Source organism: Lepidochelys kempii, chromosome 16, assembly GCF_965140285.1.
Source record: "Lepidochelys kempii isolate rLepKem1 chromosome 16, rLepKem1.hap1, whole genome shotgun sequence".
NCBI lineage: Eukaryota > Metazoa > Chordata > Testudines > Cheloniidae > Lepidochelys > Lepidochelys kempii.
The window spans coordinates 7,371,500-7,395,448 of record NC_136395.1 but is presented as its reverse complement, the minus strand read 5'-3'; the positions used below and the strand labels follow the sequence as shown (position 1 = coordinate 7,395,448).

General features: G+C 45.4%; 1 protein-coding gene across 20 annotated transcripts in view; it reads right to left on the bottom strand.

Moving 5' to 3' along the window:
* ZNF618 (zinc finger protein 618) overlaps nt 1–23,949 on the bottom strand; it is a 325,329-nt gene that overhangs the window by 41,196 nt on the left and 260,184 nt on the right. For 17 of the 20 annotated variants that reach the window (XM_073314151.2, XM_073314156.2, XM_073314152.2 and 14 more), the window contains 4 exons: nt 5,653–5,742; nt 3,661–3,696; nt 2,783–2,860; nt 1,397–1,486 (listed from right to left, as the gene is read on the bottom strand). In XM_073314151.2, coding sequence (XP_073170252.1) covers nt 1,397–1,486; nt 2,783–2,860; nt 3,661–3,696; nt 5,653–5,742 — 294 coding nt within the window. The remainder of the gene's footprint in view (nt 1–1,396; nt 1,487–2,782; nt 2,861–3,660; nt 3,697–5,652; nt 5,743–23,949) is intronic. The other 3 variants (XM_073314150.2, XM_073314160.2, XM_073314164.2) reach the window with 2 other exon arrangements.

Below are 23,949 nucleotides of genomic sequence, written 5' to 3'. Positions count from 1 at the left end.
CATACCTTGCACCACTGTCCTCGAAATGATCTCAATACTCCAGAAAATTTATAAGGAAACTGCCAAGTTTAGAGCCAACTACTTTTGACCTTCCTTAAAAGTACAGAAGACTGGTAGCCAGTGTCCCCAGTTTATTGTGGATAAAAATTACACCCACTCCATTAATAAAATCATAATAATAATAATAATAATTAATCATTCAAAATCTAATTACAGCAACTGCAATTTTGGTAAGCTATTGAAGAAACAGGGTATCAGCTCCCCCTGCTGGCTACAGGTGAGCAGTTAATCAAAAGCTAATTCCAGAGCCATGCACATCCATCCTTCACTGATAGTCATTATGGACAGAGATGAGAGCAAAACAGCACCCACATAGGCTTCTAGCAATTAAAATAAAAATACGGTGCAGGGCAAAAACCGGGAAAGGAATACACGGATGAAAGTGGAAGTGTCCGAACCAGCCCCCAAACTCTGCCAGAACGAATGTAATTAGAATTTCCCTGGACTATCTCACTAGAAGTTTACATATGAGCTACATATAACTGCTATTTATGACCTCTCCTTCATCCAATAGCTCTGCCCCTCAGAGTCCAGATTTCAGTGTCTGTAGCAGGCTTCCACGTGGAGCTGCAGCAGCTCCCTGGCACAAACATTTTATCGGCCCTGTGATTTAGCAGCAAACTGCCCAAGTAATTTTCATAATTTCAAAAACCATTTTGAACTCACTGTCTGTAACAGTTTCTTGGAAGCTTGTAAGAAAAACTGTTTCCCCGCATCATGCATACTCATTTGTTATTTAGTGCAGCTTAGGAGAGCTTGGCTGTGGACACTGGTTTGTTACTGTATGGTTGCTTGGGAGAGCAGGCGGTAATTTGTACAGGAGTGTGCTTGTGTATATAAAGACAGTGTACTGGAGCTTGTTCTTTAAAAAAATGGACACAAAAAATGGCACTGATTTTGCAGACAGATGGTAAAAAGGTCAGTCAAATTATGAATCTTCCTAACTTTAACAGCATCACTTTAAGAAATGGTTTCATCTCTGCTTTACTACATTCTGGTCAGCACACCTTCAGCTATCTAAGAGCCGTACACACACCGGGTGCAATGGAAGAATCCATCAGGCCGGCTTCTCTCCACTATGCCCCTAAAGTCAATTACCAAGTGGGGGAGGGATAGCTCAGTGGTTTGAGCATTGGCCTGCTAAACCCAGGGTTGTGAGCTCAGCCCTTCAGGGGGCCATTTAGGGATCTGGGGCAAAAATTGGGGATGGATCCTGCTTTGAGCAGGGGGTTGGACTAGACGACCTCCTGAGGTCCCTTCCAACCCTGATATTCTATGATACCAACCATTGTAAATCATACCCTGTAATGAAACAAATCTCCAGCAGGATACTCACTAATAGGTGCATGCAGTGCCACATGTTCCTGGTAGGGAGTGTAATATTTGTACTGCTTGCCACAGAATTCACATGTATAATTGCCAGTTTCTGTGAAGATGAAACAAAGACTCCGTAAGAAAGGAACCCAGCATCACCTCGCATAATTATTTTCTTTCTTACTTTTTATGTGTGAACTTGGTGCTTGATAAAAAGAAATAGCGTGACTCATAGTCCCTCATTCTGACAGGGGGCGTTTCAAGCATGCAGTGAGAACCTCTTTCACAAAGGGAGTTGAAGCACTGTGATCTGCACCCACAACCTGCAACCTTTTTCTCCTACAGATGGGAAAATTAAATCCCAGATGCTACAGTGATGGACTCAGTACAACCATCCCAATAGATCTGAACAGAACAGAAGGTACTCACAGGTTAAGTGAGCTGCCAAAAATCCAACAAAGAATCAGATGCAAGACAAGGGAGCGAATCCCAGTTGCAGGCAGGAACCAGTGGCCCATGCTGCCTCTCCCTATGTAGCGGCAATGCTTATATAGAGCTAGTGATGGATAAACCACTGAATGTTCATATAAGCACCCAGAAGTGCAAGTTTTGATTCATATTTCCAGAACTTATTGGGATTGTAAAACTGGACTAGAAATCTCAGGAGAAGGGCTTTCTTCCAAGACCTGTGGTATTTGCTGTGTCTGTTGGTGCTGCAAATAGCACAGAAATGTCTCAGTATTTTAGCACCATCCCTTCCAGCCAGAGCCAGAGAGATCAGACCAGGGCAGAGCCGCAAACACAGAAAAACAACAAACAAGTTAACCCAAGATTTTCAAATTTAAAAGGTTCAGCATGAAGTTTGGTCAAAGTCTGATCATTTCTTTGTTTTGCCCACACTGGTTTGCCCATCCGACAAGCAGGCAGTGTGCAAATTGCACCTGTCCTCCAGTCAGCTCTGCCAATGTACTTCAACCCCTAACCTGCAAATGGGATAAACGCCACCAAGCTTCCTTTCAGCTGTGACCTAATCCTGGATTTGAGCACTGCCAAGGTGAATGCGCTCTTTCATGCGAACCCCATTACCATGGAACGCCATACTGTACCTTATTAAAATGCATAAAAGAAGGGGATTTGCATTAAGAATAAACTCAATTTCCAGGACACTTAACAAACACGTAAAGAAGGGAACTTCTGTAGATGTTTAAAATACATTTCTCAGTTTACGTGGCTGCTGGGTTTCCCGTTTATTAGAAATGAGGTACTTCCTGCAACAACTTTGAAGTTTCAGCATCTTCACGTAAGTGTATTGATCTCCCACTGTCATCCAGGAGGAAACTTAGCAAGAGCTAGGTTTGAAATGTTATACTATATTTTATTACTTCCAAAACTGTATTATAAATCATACTTGGACCAATCTTCTGAAATGGTTCTGGCTCCTCCTCTTTCACTTCGTCTGCTGCTATGACTGTCTGGTCATAAGGGTCTGCAAAAGAACAAAACCAGCAGAGAGCTGACAACACTCCAAGACTTTCTGTACACAATTACATAGCATTGAATGCACTGGCACGTGTAGTTATATTTCTATCTGACACAGGATTCCAAAGCACAATGTTCAAATTTCCCTCTTTCAGTCCCTCTCACTTATCATCCCTCATGCCCACCCAGATATTAACCCCTTCTAGTGCAATAATATGATTTGAAGATAAATCAAAAATCAGAGAAAGACTGCACAAATTTCAAAGCTTGATTTATATTTTCTGTCATCCACTGCACCCTTCCCCCAAAACTAAATGTTTTACCCTGTTTGAAACTGGGCATAGTAATGCAATATACATTCTGAGTGGACCAGCGAACACTGGGCTAGATGGACCTTTGGTCTGACCCAGTATGGCCATTCTTATGTTCACTGACCAATGAAGTTACATGGCCATCTAATGGCACAGCTAGGAGCCAATCGGAACCCAACCCATTTTATAAAGTAATTTCATTTACACCACAAGCAATTTCAAAATGACTAAAACACTTATCGTTTGTTTCTCTGATTTTCACGAGTCTAGATCAAATGCATATGCAACAAAAGCCTGGTATCTAATAGGGCTGGGCATCACGCTACTGGCTGTATTTAACTTTGCGACGCACTGAGAGACCGAGCAGGCACCCATTGAAGTCAAGGACAAAATGCCATTGGCTTCTGTAAGTGCAGAACTGGGCTTATTGTGCCTGGGAACTACTGACTGCTTGGAAAAGTCTGTGAAATAAAGCACACAAAGGATCTCTGCTTACCTGCCCGGTTTTCTGGGGCCCCTTCCACACTAAAAACTAACACAGAATAGAAGAAGGGGTGGGGGGGGAAACAAAACAGAAATTAAATCCTCTTAAATGGCCTTGTTTTACTCCTGTATTTCATCCACAGGGTCAATGCAGTTCAGCACCACAGAATAAGCCAGGCTCCCTTCTCCCACTCCCTCATCTCCCAGGCAGCATTCACACAAGGAAATACTTGAGCATGCCCAGCCCTAGTGTACATAGATCCTCAAGGCCTTTGTTAGAACACACTGACATAGATGCACAGCCGCCTCGCACCCATGTCTACTGAAACACAAGCAATCACTCAGAGGCATCCAAGCAAGCGGTGTCTTAGAGAAACACAAAGTGGCAGCCATTTTAAAAGCTTCAGCTTCCTTATTAGCTTTGAACTAGAGTGATGACGGCACATTTCAAGTAGAAGCAGATATGCTGGACTAGATGACCTCCGGAGGTCTCCTCCAACCCTAATCTTCTATGATTCTATGTTTAGCTTAACTTTCAATCCCAGTGATTTAATGTCTATGACCCCACGTGAGGGACGGAGATTCCAGGGTGCTGGGGAATGCCAACCGAGCTTAGAGCTAGTCTCAGGGTTCCAAAATTTCAATCAAAACCAGCACATTTTTTTGACAAAATTTCTTGTGAAAAACATTGGGACAGTACTGGCCACGGGTACTGGCCATGAGTAATCTGCTGCATCTGGAGCAGCCCATGGCAAAGACAATGCCTGCTGCACCTTCCTGGCTGAGTAAAGTGCAACACCGACAGCTCTATCTGCCATGAGGAGGAGCGTGGCTCAGCTAAAGAGGGTAACAAACACATAAAAATAATGTAAAAAAGCCTTAATATCATCAAAGTGAAATTGCTGCCAGTTGTTCTAGGCTGCCAGCATTCACACTGACACAATTCAACATGTTTACACTGGAAAACAGTCCTTTAAAGCAGAGCTGTGAGAATAACTGATTTTTTCGATTCACTGGAAGTTCTGAAAAAAAAAATCATTCTGGGACTGAAAGGAACTGGGATGGAATTTTCAGCAAATCAAAAAGTCAGAAAAAAATTCATTTCAATAAAAACACAAGACATTCTGGTTTTAGGCACCATTCACAAAAATGAGGTGAACAGCCCAGTAGTGCAGGCACTCATCTGTGATGAGGGAGACCCAGGTTAAAATCGCTGCTCTGGGGCCGGGTCTTTGCATAAATAATCCCAGTTCTGGAGCAAGGACTTGAACTCAGGTCTACCACATCCCATGTGAGTGCCCTAGCTACCAGGCTTTAGGCAGAAGTATACCTTCCCTCGGTCCCTTTATGAATTTCACCAGGAAAATAAAGTTGTTTTCATTCAGAAATGTCAAAACGAACCGTTCTGACATTTCCAAAAAAGATTTTTTTCAACCAAACCAATTTGCCGAAATTGACACAAATTTTCAAAGTATTTTTTTGGACTTGAATCTGCATTTTTCAGTGAAAAAAGTTTTGGTGGAAAAGTTTTGCCGAGATCTCCTTTGAAGTCCACTGGCTCAGACACAGGCACATCAGTTCAGAACTGCATTGGCTGGCAAGTCTACCTGCATTTGGATCTCTGTAATGATCCTGCAGAGAACCATGCTAAAATTGGGTCCTCTGAGGTCAGAAACCAGAGACAACCTGACCTAGCTAAGGGCTAGACTGGCAATTTACCTTGAGGCCCAGAGCTATAACAAATCTGTAGTGATCCTCAACTTTAATATGAAGACATGGCTTGCTGAGACTGCAAGTCCCAGTGTAAGGGTGCTATCTCGATCCAAACAGGTTGAAGCAGAGCAGGTTAGGACCTGATTTCTTTGCGCTGTAACTTTGAGCATGGTTGCGTGCCATTGTAAGACCCCATGGCAACATTTTGCCCATGAATCACACTTTGTCTAACCCCACATAAACAATCACTATTTCCCAGCCCAATTTGACAAGGTGCTGAAGCAGTACTCACCATCCACCGCATGCAGGTCTCTGTGCTCTTGGAAACAGCTGTAGTATTTATATTTTTTCCCACAAATGTCACATGTGTACCTAAAATTGTCTGTAGGAAGAAGGAACAAATTCATTTTAGAAACATTGGGGTGAAAGGCAAGAGCTCCAGTGGACATATCTGAATCACAGGATCTATCCATTCACCCCCATTTCCCCCAGATTCTCTCTCAAGTGGCTTACCCACTGGAGCAATCACTGCTTCATACCTACCCAGGTGGGCATCATACACTCTAGCTTAAGACATATCTCATGAGTTTCAGTCACAGGAAAAGCCAGGCAGTTCAGCTGTCCAATAAAACCTGTACAGGACCCACGCAACGCTGGAGAGGGGCCAGAACAAGCATGCAGTTCCACAGCTGCCACTACAGCTGAAACTGGCCCAAGGAGGCTGTTCTGGGATCTGCTCCAGAAGAGCAGAACTGAAGTAGCAGGGCAGTGGTAGGTCACGATTGAGGTGCATCGGCAGAGCTGTGCAAGGACCCAACACTGGGATACTGAAGAGTTGTTGGAGACCATTGACAATACATTGACTAAGCTAGGCATGGTGTAAATGTGCATACGGGGTAATTTCACGAGCACCATGCACATTAATATTTGGTGGGGGAAGGACCACCCCCATCCTGTGAAGTGTATTTCCACTGTTAGAGTGACTGTGACAATGGTGCAGTCATACTCCACAGATCTGTTCCTGGGGCATCTGTCAGATCTATTGGCTGTAGCAACAAAGACATTTTTCTGCTGTTTACACCTCAGTGGCACGAACAGGGAGCTGTCCAAACAACTGGGTTCCACCCTGTTCTAAACTGCGTGCCTTGTGGCTCCCACTCCCACTCCGGCAGCTTGAGTTCCTGGCATCTTGACCCGGGGTGACTCCTCGCATCTGATCCATGCTTCTGATCTCCAATTTGTCTCCTATCTTTGACCCCTTCGTGTCCTGGCCTAGCCTGACTCCAGTTCCTGACTCGTGATTCTGATCTCCAGTTTGTCTCTGCTTCTGATCCCCAGTATCCTGACCCAGCTGACTCCTGTCTTGTGACCCTGGACTCTGGCTCTGACTGCTAGGTCTGTCTGCCCATGACCCGGCCGTGACAGCTTCTTTGGACCACAATTACCTTGAGGGACCAAGCTTGGTGCGAGGATGGACCCAGCAGCACCACTGCAGCCACTAGAAGCATCAGACTCGCCTGGATGTGCCCTCTGCCTCCAGGCAGATAATCAAGTACTAAAGGCCCAAGTTGCCCAGCTGACCTCGGATAATCAGCGGCTGCAGGAGGCAGCTCAGCCCTGAGAATACCGTGCTGTGCACAGTACAGAGTGCCTCGACCCAACAGGGGCCCGCGATACTATTGCCCCAGCAGTTCCGGTGCTTCATGAACCCATGCCAGCTTCTGATATGTCCCCAAATCCATCCCTCTGACCAGGCTTACGTGGCCCTGGTAATCGGCCTTCTGACTGGAGACTGTCCCCCGTAGGCCATTATTCAGGGACACAGAGAAATAACAGTTTGGTGTGATTCAGACTGACACACCAGCAATGTTCCAGCACTTTATTAGCAATGTGCTCCGAGACCTACTGGACCAGTTTGTGGCACTTAGACAACACACTGATCTTCTCAGATGATCTGGACCAACATACCACACGTCCACACAGTCCTGGAGAGACTATGACAACAGAGTCTCTACACTAACCGAGAGAAGTGCTCATTTGATCAGACCTCAGCTGAGTTCCTGTGATTCATCCCGTCACCGGAGGGAATCAAGATGGATCTACACAAGGTCCAGGCTGTCTGCGACTGGGAAGCCCCCCACAATGTGTGTGACCTTCAATGTCTTTTTAGGCTTCGCAAACTTCCACCGCAGGTTCATTTAGAATTTTTCAAAACAAGCCGAGCCCCTCACTGCCCTACTCTGAAAAAACGCCAAGTTTCACTGGTCACCCAAGGCACAGCATGAAGCTCTGAACTGAATCTTGCTTTCACCACTGCTCCAGTATTGGCCCACCCCAACATGACAAGCTTCTGTTGTGGAAGTTGATACCTCTAGTACGGTGATCAGAGTAGTCCTCTTCCAAAGGCATGGACCCAAGCAAATACTGCACCCCATCGCCTACTACTCAAGGAAGCTTACACCTGCTGAGTGAAACTAGGAGATCTTGGGCAAAGAGCTCCTGTCAATTAAGATTGCCTTCAAAGAGTCATGACACTACTTGGAAGGGGCCTGTCATCCAGACCAAGTGTTTACAGACCACAAGAATCTGGAGTACCTATGCATGGTCAAGGTCCTGAACCAGCCACAGCTCCAATGGGCCCTATTCTTCTCCTAGTTCAACTTTACCTTGATCTACTGCCCTGGAACCAGGAACAGCAAGGACAATGCCTTGTCCCACAGATATGGCTCCGAGCCACAAGGCCCCTGTCTGGAACAGCCCACATTCTCAACTCCCATAACTTTCTTAATGCGACTTGCCGCCAGGACCTGCTTGCGCTCATCCGCTCTGTCTCCGTCTCTGTAATTCCACCTGACAAGTTGGCCATTGTCAGCTGAGAACAACATGACACCGAGGAGGGGATCACATTTGTGAGAGAGAGCCTCTATGCTCCCCTAGGATCTGCAAAGGTGGTTGTCCATCCATTGTGCCACAACTTCCCCTTTGCAGGACTCTTAGGGTGATATAAAACATTTAACATCATGTTAACCAACCAATCATCATTTAACCAACTATTAACATCATGTTTCTTCTGGTGGCTATGAATGTTTCCCACAATAAAGACCTTTGTAGCTTCCTGCCAGGTGTGTACCTGCACCACGATCCCTCACCAGAAACCCTGCTGATCTCCCTGGGGTTGTCTTGGAAGAATCCTGGAGCAGCTCATTGACCCGCTGCCCCTACTTAAACCTGCAGTATGAACAGGAAGCTGTCTGAATTCCACCCTGTTCTGGACTGTGTGCTTCCTGCTTCCACTCCCACATCCTGACCTGGTGTGACTGCTGGCATATAGTTCTGATTTCCAGTTTGAACCCCTCGCATCCTAATCCAGCCTGTCTCTGGTTCCTGACTCGTGGTTCTGATCTCCACTTTGCGTAACCTCCCAATATCCTGACCCAGCTGACTCATGATTCTTGCCTTGTGACTGCAGACTCTGGCTCTGAGTACTAGGTTTGACCACCCACAACCTGGCAGTGACAGCTGGTCTACACTAGGAATTTATATCGGCAAGAGATGTAGCTATACCAGCCTAACTCCCGGTGTAGACAGTGGTAGGTCAATGGAACAATTCTCCTCTTGACCTAATCTAGCTGTTCAATATCTTCGTAAATGATCTGGAGGATGGTGTGGATTGTACCCTCAGCAAGTTTGCAGATGACACTAAACTGGGAGGAGAGGTAGATACACTGGAGGGTAGGGATAGGATACAGAGGGACCTAGACAAATTGGAGGATTGGGCCAAAAGAAATCTGATGAGGTTCAACAAGGACAAGTGCGGAGTCCTGCACTTAGGATGGAAGAATCCCATGTGCCGGTACAGACTAGGGACTGAATGGCTTGCCAGCAGTTCTGCAGAAAAGGACGTAGGGGTTACAGTGGACGAGAAGCTGGATATGAGTCAACAGTGTTCCCTTGTTGCCAAGAAGGCCAATGGCATTTTGGGATGTATATGTAGGGGCATTGCCAGCAGATCGAGGGATGTGATCGTTCCCCTCTATTCATCATTGGTGAGGCCTCACCTGGAGTACTGTGTCCAGTTTTGGGCCCCACACTACAAGAAGGATGTGGAAAAATTGGAAAGAGTCCAGCGGAGGACAACAAAAATGATTAGGGGTCTGGAACACATGACTTATGAGGAGAGGCTGAGGGAACTGGGATTGTTTAGTCTACGGAAGAGAAGAATGAGAGGGGATTTGATAGCTGCTTTCAATTACCTGAAAGGGGGTTCCAAAGAGGATGGATCTAGACTGTTCTCAGTGGTAGCAGATGACAGGACGAGGAGTAATGGTCTCAAGTTGCAGTGGGGGAGGTTTAGGTTGGATATTAGGAAAAACATTTTCACTAGGAGGGAGGTGAAACACTGGAATGCGTTACCTAGGGAGGTGGTGGAATCTCCTTCCTTAGAAGTTTTTAAGGTCAAGCTTGACAAAGCCCTGGCTGGGATGATTTAGGTGGGGATTGGTCCTGCTTTGAGCAGGGGGTTGGACTAGATGACCTCCTGAGGTCCCTTCAACCCTGATATTCTATGATTCTATGATATTGCCTCTCAAGAAGGTGAATTGCCTACAGTGATGGGAGAACCCATCCCTCATCAGTGTAGGTAGTATCTATATTGAAGCGCTACAGTGATGTAACTTCAACTCCTTCTCTGCACTGAGGAATTAGTCTGAGAAAGGACTGAGCAGAATCTGCTCTATGAGAAGTATACATTAGCTTGTATAAGTTTAAGTGATAAGGCTCCTCCCTGTCAGATAGTGCATGGTTCCAGAAGAGGAGGAGAAACTAGTATGCTGCAAAAGGTCTAAAGGAAGGGACTGAATGAAAGGCAGGTTATAAAATGAAGCCTCTCAGCCTAGGAAGGAAACTGAAATGCACAGATGACAACTTAGCCTGCAAGCAATGCACAGGCAAAGTTCCAGAAGACTGGACAAAAGCTAATGTTGTGCCAATTTTTAAAAAGGGGAAAACAGGATGACCTGGTAATTGCAGGCCTGTCAGTCTGACATCAATCCCCCCCCAGCAGAATAATGGAGCGGTTGATAACAGGACTTGATCAATAAAGAATTAAAGGTGGTGTCATAAATATAAAGGGAAGGGTAACCACCTTTCTGTATGCAGAACTATAAAATCCCTCCTGGCCAGAGGCAAAACCCTTTCACCTGTAAAGGGTTAAGCTGCTAAGATAACCTCACTGGCACCTGACCAAAATGACCAATGAGGAGACAAGATACTTTCAAAGCTGGAGGAGGAGGGGGGGAACAAAGGGTCTGTCTGTCTGTGGGATGCTTTTGCTAGGAACAGATCAGGAATGCAACTCAGAACTCCTGTAAAAAGGTAGTAAGTAATCTAGCTAGAAATGCGTTAGATTTCTTTTGTTTAATGGCTGGTAAAATAGCTGTGCTGAATGGAATGTATATTCCTGTTTTTGTGTCTTTTGGTAACTTAAGGTTTTGCCTCGAGGGATTCTCTATGTTTTGAATCTGATTACCCTGTAAGGTATTTACCATCCTGATTTTTACAGAGGTGATTCTTTTACTTTTTCTTTAATTAAAAGTCTTCTTTTAAGAACCTAATTCCTTTTTCATTGTTCTTATGATCCAAGGGTTTGGGTCTGTGTTCACCTATGCAAATTGGTGAGGATTTTATCAAGCCTTCCCCAGGAAAGGGGGTATAGGGCTTGGGGGGATATTTTGCAGGGGGAGACATTTCCAAGTGGGCACTTCCCCTGTTCTTTGTGTAACACTTTGGTGGTGGCAGTGTTTAACCTAAGCTGGTAAGAATAAGCTTAGGGGGTCTTTCATGCAGGTCTCCACATCTGTACCCTAGAGTTCAGAGTGGGGAAGGAACCTTGACAAGGGCAAATCTTCTGGAGATCTAACACTTGCTCCTGTTATCCAGGCATCCCAATGTTTCACAATGTGGTAGGCATGTCGGGTAAATGACATGTCTGGTTTCCACCTTAGGGCTCTGAACCGCCGACAGGAATGCTCGGGTGTTAGCCCCATTCTGACTCTCGCCTTGGATTTAAACAGTTCATACTTGTTCATGTGTTCCTTAGGCATTTCAGCCGCCACCTCGGCTAAGGCTCCACTGAGCTGCGGCCTTAACTCTACCATGTATTGGTCTGTAGAGACGCTGTACCCAAGGCAGGCCCTTTCAAAGTTTTCTAAGACGACCTCGGCATCATCGCCTGCCTTGTAGGTGGGGAACTTCCTGGGATGTGAAGCAGTACCTGGAGAAGGACTGCTAGGGTTTGTTGGTATATTCTGTTGAACCTTTGCCGTCTCCATCTCCAGTGCATGCTTCCTCTCTTTTTCCTTTTCCTCCAGTTCTTTTCCCCTTGCCTCCATAGCTTTCCTGTGGGCAGCCTCTTTGGCTTTTTCTGCCTTGCGTTCTGTCATCTTAGCCTCTCTGTTTTTAACTAACTTTACACACGAGAGTTAGAAAGAAAACAAAAAAACTGGCTTGTAAATTTTTGTGCTGTAATGGGATACCTATGTTCTCTGATAGCTATTCTCAGCCTACAGAAAAATCCTTTGTCACCAGGCAAATAGACAGAAAAACCCTCTAGTTGCTCTTAGCTAAAAAAAACCACCTCTTCAGGTCTGTGAAAAACTTGTGAATTTCCCTGCAGGAGGTTAACTACCCTGCCTTGAGGTAGAGAAAACTCCAGCTCAAAAAAGACAAATCCCATTTTTATGCTTGCTGCTCTGGCCCCCAGGCAGAGACAGAAAAACTCTAATTGCTTTCAGCTTAAAACCTGCTTCCAAGCAGCCCAAAGGGGAAAAAAATGTCCTTTTAAAATCCTACTGTGCTTCTGCTTCAAAATGATCTAAAAAAAAATCTCAAAATGATCCCACCACTCTGCCACCATGTCAAGGTTCCTTCCCCACTCTGAACGCTAGGGTATAGATGTGGGGACCTGCATGAAAGACCCCCTAAGCTTATTCTTACCAGCTTAGGTTAAAAACTTCCTCAAGGTACAAACTTTGCCTTGTCCTTCAACCCTATGCTGCCACCACCAAGCGTGTTAAACAAAGAACAGGGAAAGAGCCCACTTGGAGATGTCTTCCCCCCAAAATATCCCCCCAAGCCCTACACCCCCTTTCCTGGGGAAGGCTTGATAAAAATCCTCACCAATTTGTACAGGTGAACACAGACCCAAACCCTTGGATCTTAAGAACAATGAAAAAGCAATTAGGTTCTTAAAAGAAGACTTTTAATTAAAGAAAAAGTAAAAGAATCACCTCTGTAAAAATCAGGATGGTAAATACTTTACAGGGTAATCAGATTCAAAACATAGAGAATCCCTCGAGGCAAAACCTTAAGTTACCAAAAGACACAAAAACAGGAATGTACGTTCCATTCAGCACAGCTATTTTACCAGCCATTAAACAAAATAAATCTAACACTTTCTAGCTAGATTACTTACTACCTTTTTACAGGAGTTCTGAGCTGCATTCCTGCTCTGGTCCCGGCAAAAGCATCACACAGACAGAGAGAACCCTGTTTCTCCCGCCCCCTCCAGCTTTGAAAGTATCTTGTCTCCTCATTGGTCATTTTGGTCAGGTGCCCGCGAGGTTATCTTAGCTTCTTAACCCTTTACAGGTGAAAGGGTTTTTCCTCTGGCCAGGAGGGATTTAAAGGTGTTTACCCTTCCCTTTATATTTATGACAGCCCTTCCTAATGCAAATGGAGCAGTTCTTAGAGGGTGTTCCTGAGGAAATAGAAAGATACATCCCAGATGGGAAGCCCAAAACTCTAATTGAGGTGGGGGAGATTGGAGCGAAATGGGTGGAGGTGGCAGAAAAGAAAAAAACTGGTCGCAGTTGGAGCGGATACCAGAAGGGACAACCTCAGACCACACCCTATTACCGGGGGCAGCCCAAGGCCCCAACTACACACCAAGGAACACTCCAGACACTTTATCGTCTCGCCACACCATTCTCTAGCAACCCACCTTGCCCCAATGACCCGTCAGCTGGACTATGTTTTAAATGTAACGAGCTGGGGCATGTAAAGGCCAACTGCCCCAAGAACCCCAACAGATTACAGTTCATTGCACCGGGGTCACACCAAAGGTCCTCAGGCCCAGATGCCTCCCAGATACCCTTAGAGCGGAGGGAAAGTGTGAGTGTGGGCGGGAAGAAGGTCACCGCGTGGAGGGACACAGAAGCACAAGTGTCGGCTATCCATGCTTCCTTAGTGGACCCCAATTTAATCGACCCAGAGATCCAAGTGACGATTCAACCCTTCAAGTCAAACTCTTTTGACTTGCCTACAGCCAAGTTGCCGGTCCAGTACAAGGGCTGGTCAGGAACGTGGACTTTTGCAGTCTATGATGATTATCCCATCCCCATGCTGTTGGGGGAAGACTTGGCCAATCATGTGAAGCGGGCCAAGAGGGTGGGAATGGTCACCCGTAGCCAGGCTAAGTAAGCTGTCACACCTAGCTCTATTCCGGAAACTTCTACCAGGACCCGGTCAGAGGTGATGGAACCGGACCCCATGCCAACGTCAGCAACAGCAGTACTGGATCCAGTCCCAGAGACCCAGACAGAGCCAGTCCCAGAACCGAAACTGGTGGAACAACCAGCACCAGACCCAGTGCCAGCACTGAATCCAGTGCTTGCAACCCCAACACCAGAGGGCCTCACCAAACCTGCACCAGCAGCAGACGATAACCCTACAAAACAGGCTCAGCCGGACCCCGGACCCCAACACAGTGCACCAGCAGAGAGCGGTTCACAGTCAACGGAAACAGCCCCATCACCTGCATTGCTTCCAGAGGAACCAAGCCTAGGTCCACAATCCAATGAAGAACTGATGTCTCCAGCAGCAAGGGAACAGTTCCAGGCTGAACAGGAAGCAGATGAAAGCCTCCAGAGAGCTTGGACCAAGGCATGGAGCAACCCATCGCCTCTCAACTCTTCTAATTGATCCCGGTTTGTTGTAGAAAGAGGACATTTATACAAGGAAACTCTTTCTGGTGGGCACCAGGAAACCTGGCATCCTCAGAGACAGTTGGTAGTTCCAACTAAGTACCGGGAAAAGCTCTTGAGCTTAGCCCATGATCATCCTAGTGGCCATGCTGGGGTGAACAGGACCAAAGACTGTTTGGGGAGGTCATTCCACTGGGAGGGAATGGGCAAGGATGTTTCTACCTATGTCCGGTCTTGTGAGGTGTGCCAAAGAGTGGGAAAACCCCAAGACCAGGTCAAAGCCCCTCTCCAGCCACTCCCCATCATTGAGGTTCCATTTCAGCAAGTAGCTGTGGATATTCTGGGTCCTTTTCCAAAAAAGACACCCAGAGGAAAGCAGTACATACTGACTTTCATGGATTTTGCCACCCGATGGCCGGAAGCAGTAGCTCTAAGCAACACCAGGGCTAAAAGTGTGTGCCAGGCACTAGCAGACATTTTTGCCAGGGTAGGTTGGCCCTCTGACATCCTCACAGATGCAGGGACTAATTTCCTGGCAGGAACTATGGAAAGCCTTTGGGAAGCTCATGGGGTGAATCACTTGCTTGCCACCCCTTACCAGGTATAATTTGTAACACCATCTTCAAACAAATGGCCTGGTGGAGAAGTTTAATGGAACTTTGGGGGCCATGATACGTAAATTTATAAATGAGCACTCCAATGACTGGGACCTAGTGTTGCAGCAGTTTCTCTTTGCCTACAGAGCTGTACCACATCCCAGTTTAGGGTTTTCACCATTTGAACTTGTATATGGCCGCAAGGTTAAGGGGCCATTACAGTTGGTGAAGCAGCAATGGGAGGGGTTTACACCTTCTCCAGGAACTAACATTCTGGGCTTAGCCCTTGCTAAAGAAAACCTACAGGATGCTCAAAAAGAGCAAAAAACCTGGTATGATAAACATGCCAGAGAGAGTTCCTTCAAAGTAGGGGACCAGGTCACGGTCTTAAAGGTGCTCCAGGCCCATAAAATGGAAGCGTCGTGGGAAGGGCCATTCCCGGTCCAGGAGCGCCTGGGAGCTGTGAATTATCTCATAGCATTCCCCACCTCCAACCGAAAGCCTAAGGTGTACCATATTAATTCTCTAAAGCCCTTTTATTCCAGAGAATTAAAGGTTTGTTAGTTTACAGCCCAGGGAAGAGATGACGCTGAGTGGCCTGAAGGTGTCTACTACGAAGGGAAAAGTGATGGTGGTGTAGAAGATGTAAAAGTAAACATCTCCATGACCATTGGGCGTATGCAGCGACAGCAGATCAAGGAGCTGTGCACTAGCTACACGCCGATGTTCTCAGCCACCCCAGGACAGACTGAACGGTCATACCACGCCTTTGACACAGGTAATGCTCACCCAATTAAAGTCCAACCTTACCGGATGTCTCCTCAAGCTAAAACTGCTATAGAATGGGAGATCCAGGATATGCTACAGATGGGTGTAATCCGCCCCTCTGGCAGTGCAAAGGCATCTCCAGTGGTTCTAGTTCCCAAACCAGATGGGGAGATACGTTTTTGCGTGGACTACCGTAAGCTAAATGCTGTAACTCGCCCAGACAACTATCCAATGCCACGCACAGATGAACTATTAGAGAAACTGGGACGGGCCCAGTTCATCTCTACCTTGGACTTAACCAAGGGGTACTGGCAGGTACCGCTAGATGAATCCACCAAGGAAAGGTCAGCCTTCACCACACATCTCGGGCTGTATGAATTTAATGTACTGCCTTTCGGGCTGCGGAATGCACCCGCCACCTTCCAAAGACTTGTAGATGGTCTCCTAGCGGGATTGGGAGAATATGCAGTCGCCTACCTTGACGATGTGGCCATATTTTTGGATTCCTGGGTAGAACACCTAGAACATCTACAAAAAGTCTTCAAGCGCATAAGGGAGGCAGGACTAACTGTTAAGGCTAAGAAGTGTCAAGTAGCCCTAAACAGATGACTCACCTTGGACACCAGGTGGGTCAAGGAACTATCAACCACCTACAGGCCAAAGCGGATGCTATCCAAAAGTAGGCCTGTCCCAAAGTCAAAGAAACAGGTCCAATCCTTCTTAGGCTTGGCTGGAGATTACAGGCGATTTGTACCGCAATACAGCCAAATCGCCGCCCCGCTGACAGACCTAACCAAAAAGAAACAGCCAAATGCAGTTCAATGGACTGAACAGTGTCAGAAGGCCTTTAACCAGTGTGACGGGGCAAGGCCAGATGGCTATAGAAAAGTAGTGGGAGATAGATATATTAGCTCCAGGCTAAACAAATCCCTGGTACCAGGTTAAGTGAAATGGAAGCTGCTCCAGGTCAATTAAGACACCTGGGGACAATTAAGAACTTTCCAGAAGGCAGGGAGAAGGCTAGGTTGATTGAGACACCTGAAGCCAATCAGGGGCTGGCTGAAACTAGTTAAAAGCCTCCCAGCCAGTCAGGTGGGGGTGCGTGTCAGGAGCTGTGGGAGGAAGTTGCGCTGTTGGAGAGGCTGAGTAGTACACACCATATCAGGCACAAGGAAGGAGGTCCTGAGGTAAGGGTGAAGTGGAGATTGAGGAAATGAGGGCTGCTGTGGGGGAAGTAGCCCAGGGAATTGTACATGTCATGTTTCTAAAAGGTCAGCTACCATAGCTGATACTATTAGGGTCCCTGGGCTGGAGCCCGGAGTACAGGGTGGGTCCGAGCTCCCCCCCCACCTTTGCCCCCTGATTAATCACTGAGACTGGGAGACAACAGAGACTGTGCAAGGAAGGATAACTTCTCCTCACCTCCCTTGCTGGCTTATGATGAAAATGGCTCAGTAGACTGTGACCCTTGTCTCTAGAGAAAGAAGGGTTACGTGGAGGGTCATAGTGAGCCTCTGAGGATAGTGAAATCCGCCAGGAAATGCGGGACCCATGGAGGCAAGGACAGAGCTTTGTCACACCAGCTTAAAGCAACACTCATGTCTGATCCTGTGCTAAGGGCCCCAGACTTTGACAAACCGTTTCTAGTAACCACAGATGCGTCCGAGCGTGGTGTGGGAGCAGTTTTAATGCAGGAAGGACCGGATCAAGAATTCCATCCTGTAGTGTTTCTCAGCAAGAAGCTGTCTGAGAGGGAAAGCCACTGGTCAATCAGTGAAGAAGAATGTTACGCCATTGTCTATGCTCTGGAAAAGCTACGCCCATACGTTTGGGAACACCGTTTCCACCTGCAAACCGACCATGCTGCGCTACAGTGGCTTTATACCACCACGGGAAATAACAAAAAACTTATTTGGTGGAGTTTAGCTCTCCAAGATTTTGATTTCAACATACAATACATCTCAGGAGCTTCTAATAAAGTGGCTGATGCACTCTCCCATGAAAGTTTCCCAGAATCAACTGGTCAAAATCGTCCTTGAGATGTGGAAATATTGTTAATCTTTATACACGTGGTAGTATATTTAGAGGTGCAGGTGTCTTATTAACTCTGTTTTCTCCTAGCGCTCCAAGAAGAAATCACAGCCAGTGTTTCACCCTATCTGTGATTTGGGGGGCATGTCATAAATATAAAGGGAAGGGTAACCACCTTTCTGTTTACAGAACTATAAAAATCCCTCCTGGCCAGAGGCAAAACCCTTTCACCTGTAAAGGGTTAAGAAGCTAAGATAACCTCGCTGGCACCTGACCAAAATGACCAATGGAGGAGACAAGATACTTTGAAAGCTGGAGGAGGAGGGGGGAACAAAGGGTCTGTCTGTCTGTGGGATGCTTTTGCCAGGAACAGATCAGGAATGCAGCTCAGAACTCCTGTAAAAAGATAGTAAGTAATCTAGCTAGAAATGCGTTAGATTTCTTTTGTTTAATGGCTGGTAAAATAGCTGTGCTGAATGGAACGTACATTCCTGTTTTTGTGTCTTTTGGTAACTTAAGATTTTGCCTCGAGGGATTCTCTATGTTTTGAATCTGATTACCCTGTAAGGTATTTACCATCTTGATTTTTACAGAGGTGATTCTTTTACTTTTTCTTTAATTAAAAGTCCTCTTTTAAGAACCTAATTGCTTTTTCATTGTTCTTAAGATCCAAATTGGTGAGGATTTTTATCAAGCCTTCCCCAGGAAAGGGGGGTGTAGGGCTTGGGGAGATATTTTGGGGGGAAGACGTCTCCAAGTGGGCTCTTTCCCTGTTCTTTGTTTAACATGCTTGGTGGTTTGCAGCATAGGGTTGAAGGACAAGGCAAAGTTTGTACCTTGAGGAAGTTTTTAACCTAAGCTGGTAAGAATAAGCTTAGGGGGTCTTTCATGCAGGTCCCCACATCTGTACCCTAGAGTTCAGTGTGGGGAAGGAACCTTGACAGGTGGGTAATGTAATTAATGCAAATCAACGTGGGTTTATAGAAAATAGATCCTGTCAAACTCACCAGATATCTTTTTTGATGAGATTACAAGTTTGGTTGATAGAAGTAATCGTGTTGATATAATATATTTAGACTTCTTTAAGGTGTTTGACTTGGTACTGCACAACACTTTGATTAAAAAACTAGAATGATATAAAATTAACATGGAATACGTTAAATTGATTAAAATTGGCTAACCAAGAGGTCTCGAAATGTAATTGAAAATGGAGACTTGTCATCAAGCAATGTGTTTCCAGTGGGGTCCCACAGGGATCGGTTCTTGGCCCTACCCTATTTAACATTTTTATCAATGACCTTGAAGAAACCATAAAATCATCACTGATAAAGTTTGCAGATGACACAAAACTTAGGAGAGTGGTAAATGATGAAGAGGACAGGCCACAGAGTGATCTGGATCTTTTGGTAAACTGGGCGCAAGCAAACATTCTGCATTTTAATATGGTTTATATATATATATGAACAAAGAACGTAGGCCATAGTTACAGCATGGGGGACTCTATCCTGGGAATCAGTGACTCAGAAAAAGATTTGGGGGTCATGATGGCTGATCAGCTGAACATCAGCTCCCAGTGTAACACCATGACCAAAAGGGCTAATGCATTTTGGATGCATAAATAAGGGAATCTCAAGTAGGAGTAGAGAGGTTATTTTTCTTCTGTATTTGGCACTGGTGCAACTGCTGTTGGAATCCTGTGTCCAGTTCTGGTGTCCACAATTCCAAAAAGATGGTGATAAATTGGAGAGGGTTCAGAGAAGAGCCATGAAAATGATAAAAGGATTGGAAAACATGCTGTCTAGTTAGAGACTCAAACAGCTCAGTCTATTTAGCTTAACAAAGAGAAGGTTCGGGGTGACTTAATTACAGTCTATATGAACCGAGATAGGGAACAAATATTTAATAATGAGCTCTTCAATCTAGCAGAGAAAGGTATGACATGATCCAAGTGCTGGACGTTGAAGCTAGACAAATTCACAGTGGTAATAAGGTGTAAATTTTGACACAGAGAGTAATTAACCACTGGAACAATGTATCAAGGGTTGTGGTGGATTTTTTCATAACTGACAATTCTTAAATTAAGATTGGATGTTTTTCTAACAGATCTGCTCTAGGAATTATTTGGGGAAGTTTTAGGGCCTGTGCTATACAGCTGGTCAGACTAGATAATCACAGTGGTCACCTGTGGCTTTGGAATCTATGAATGTACCAGCCTAAGACAAAGGAAAAGCCCTGTGAAGAAATGTGCTGTCAGATACAGGAGATTCAGCTCACTCAAGCACTGGAGCAGAAAGACTGCAATCGAAAAGAGTTTCATGGGGACATTGCATGTAGTGTTTCTGCCTTGCCCGGCTAACTATCTACAAATCACTACGTAATTTGCAACTGCCACCAACAAAATAAAGGAGGCAGCTTGGTTTGCGCTGTTGGAGGACGAGTCCTTGAAGCCCAGGCAGCAGTAATCTCAGACACTTCCCAGAACCTACTGAGTGTACTGCACACATCCCGGGCTACTGTGCGTTACAGAGGACAGACAGCATGTTGTGTGTGTTGCAGCCCACAAAAACAGAGTTTCTCCCATTAGTGAGAACATTGGTCCAGCTTAGAAAGCATGAGCTTCACAGAAGATGAAAGTGGTGTGTGACACAATGAAGAGGAATAAGAGCTCATCCCAAGGGAGATATAATTGATGAATCCCTCTCTCTCTGTCTCAAGTCTAAGGGAAATGACTCCTAGCAAGGCATGCGGAGTCTTGGAGGTGAAGAGGGCCCAGGATATTCAAAGAACAGCAGGTCACGTAGACTACTGACACTCTGGTGGTTAGGCTCATGCCTGGTCACTTTTCCCAGGCTCCATCAGAGTGCCACTTTATCAGAAATAACCCTCTCCTCCATCTTGGAGAGCCCCTGCTGTAACAGAAGACAGATAACACGGATCCCACACAGAAGACTCCTGCGTTTGACCTTCCATGGTCATTTTGGTCAACTCTAAACCAAATCCAAACCAAGCATGGTAGATGCGGACATTTAATGCACAAATGGAAAAATCAAGGACTCCCCGGTGTGCGAGTGTGGTTCCCCACGACAGACCATCGAACATATCACCACCTACTGCCGATTTATAAATATGAAGGAGGCATCTCTGCAATAAATTCTGCTACACCTACTATAGCTGTTTGGCTCAATCAACTTCAGGTGAAACTGTAGTTGCCTCTCTATCCCAGCCACATGAAAGGGGAAGACAACGACCTAACTGAGAAACCTCCATGCGCTCACTGGGAGCAGTGGGGATTTGTGCTGCTGCACAGCAAGCCCAAGTGTTCGAACTAGCTGGGAACAGCATTCCAAGGGGGAGGACATGGCTCCTGCCCTAGCCTGGAGGTGAAGGCACTGGGCCCTGACACAACGCAGCCTTGGCTACAGTGACAATTTTAGGGAACCCTTCCATCGTTGCTCTTGCACTGATGCAACTTCACCAGCACTAGCAGCGATGGGGCAGATAGTGTTGACTGACAGCATTTCAGCATCGTGTCACTTAGATTCGCCCTGAGCAGGATTAGATCACACGGTAGGAAAAATACTGGACGATCGTCTATACGCTACCACCCTGACAGCATCAGTAGAGCTGCACCAGGGCTAGAGCTAGGATATGTATCATGCAAAAGTTATCTGCTGTACTGCAACTTTGCCCCTTCAATGGCACCATGCAGGGGGAAAAAACCCACCTAAGCATGCAGAAGGCTGACAATTATACCAGGGAAATTATTTTCATGAAGAACTTTGTTTATTAATTAAGAATGTCCAGGAATACAGATTACAGACTAGCAGCCGTATTAGTCTGTATTCGCAAAAAGAAAAGGAGGACTTGTGGCACCTTAGAGACTAACAAATTTATTGAGCATAAGCTTTCGTGAGCTACAGCTCACTTCATCAGAATACAGAGTGCACGTTACACTGTCAGCCATTCTTACAGCTGAACCAAACACTTGGGGAAAGAGATTAGTTGTTTGAAGCACGCAGAGACTCAGTCCCACACCTCATTGGTATTCACAACAGCCGGGCCAGCAGTATCGTCCCTGAGCTAGACCAGACCATGGAGCTACTGTTTCTGCAATGTCAGAGACTGACACACACACAGGTAAAGAAATCCAGCGCTAAAGTCAAACTCCAGCAACCACCACTCATCCTTAATTCTGATCATTTAACCCCAACTAGAGCAGGGATCCAAGATCAGTGAGGAAGCTGCATTTCTGGGAAGCAGTGGCTTACGGTGTGCACCTCCAAGATGGTTTTACATAAGAAATTATCCCATAAGTGTTTTTAAATAATTCAGATAAGTGTATTTCCATGAAATTTACACAGCGACTCTTTCTAACACTTATGAGTGGAGCCAATAAATGCTGTAGAAGCAACTGGGGTTATGCGGAACAATCATTTGTTGGGTGAAAAAGACTTGAAATAAGGACTGTTTGCTGTTGAAGTGTCCCAGAGGTGTAGATGCAGATGTTTAGCTACTCACAGAGGCAATTCCAGGAGAGTGGACAGGATTTCTGCCACTGTCTTTCCTGGTCTTCTCCTTGTTTATGAAAGCAAACTCATAGCTCTGGGAGAGCAACACACAGCAGCACGGGCTGTATGTGCAGACTGACCCTGTCACAAATACTGTAGCTTCAGGGTTTTCGGTGTGAATATTTTAAGAATGGGCAGATTACAGAAGTGGAGAAAGGCAGGAATCAAAACCAGACTCCAGGTTCTGGATGGGTTTAATTCAGCAGCCCTGTAAGTTCATCACAATATCCTGAATCAACCTGCAACAGTTCCAGATCCTCACAGAAACCCACAGCAGTGGGGATACCCTGGCAACTGCAGGCCTAAGCGAGTGAGGTACAGACAGAATAAAGTTCTCAAAGGCCATCTAGACACCCAGTTTCTTTTAAAAGATTACAGATCTAAGATGTATTTTATTTATACTGAAACAGTGCTAGGGCCCCATTGTACAAGGTGCTGTACAATCATATAGTAGGGCATGCGCCTGGCCCCAGGGGCTTGCAACATGCTGAGTATCCTCAAATCAAAGGGACACACACTTGAAGATTTGTTCCTCAGAAGACAATAAAATGTCACTGCCATGACTACAGTCCAGGCTGACGGATCATAAATTGTCCTATGGGAATGTCAGGAAACCCCCTCATGCTCCGTTACAATAACTTCTGGTGCTTTTTTGGCAGATGGTTCATGGAAGTGACCAAAAGTCCCACTGGTGATAATTACGGAGGGCTAGAGTTGACTAGTAACTATCCCAAAGTAGATGAGGGAAAGTATCTTCTTGCCAGGACTGGCAATCTTTCTGGGGACCAAAGTACGTGACAGGTGGGGATGGAGAAAAGGATTCACCATATTCTTGTGGCACCAGATAGAATCCATCACCTTTATTTACATCAAATAATCCAAGGCCTCCAACACGGATGTATTAGTTTTAAAGGAGAGATCTGAAGAAGATAACCCCCTTGTTCTCCTTTGTTTATTATAAGAGATTTGAAATATGAAAACATCCTGAAATTCTTCAAGAGAAAAGGAATCAGTAGACAGTATGAGCGGCAGGATTCTTTTAATTGTTTTTCAGTTTGTAAGTTACAGTGATGAAATTTTGCAATAGATTTTAAAAAGGTTTTTCTAGGGTCACCAAATTTTAATGTTTCCTGAAATGGTCACAGTGCAATTCAGCTGGCAAAGATTCAGGAGTAAAGAAGAACTTGCAAAAAACTGGGGCTAGTGTATATTTTTCCCCCTGCTAAATTTCAAACATTGTTGGAAGATGACGGCTATATCTTTTACTAACTATAAGAGAAGAGACATTTTTTAGCTTCAAAACAAGTTTTACTGGCATTTCTGGGACAAACTGATGAATCAGAGTAAGAGTTAGAATTTACTAAAACTCTACCTCCTTTATGTTGGAATAAATAGATTTTACAGTCTAGGGAGCTTATATGAAATTTGCCAAGAGTTAATATCTGACTGTTTATATATAGTAACTCAGGGCTAATCAATGTAGTCTGTGTGGTAGAGATTTCAGGGGTTCTCTTCATTTGTAAGTGCATATTACCAATTAATCATGTGAGTTAACTGTGATTAATTGAGTGCCCTAGTTGGGAATAATTTTTAGTCACTGCTGAGACTTGAACTCACGTCTTGAGGTTTGTAACTTAGTGCACTT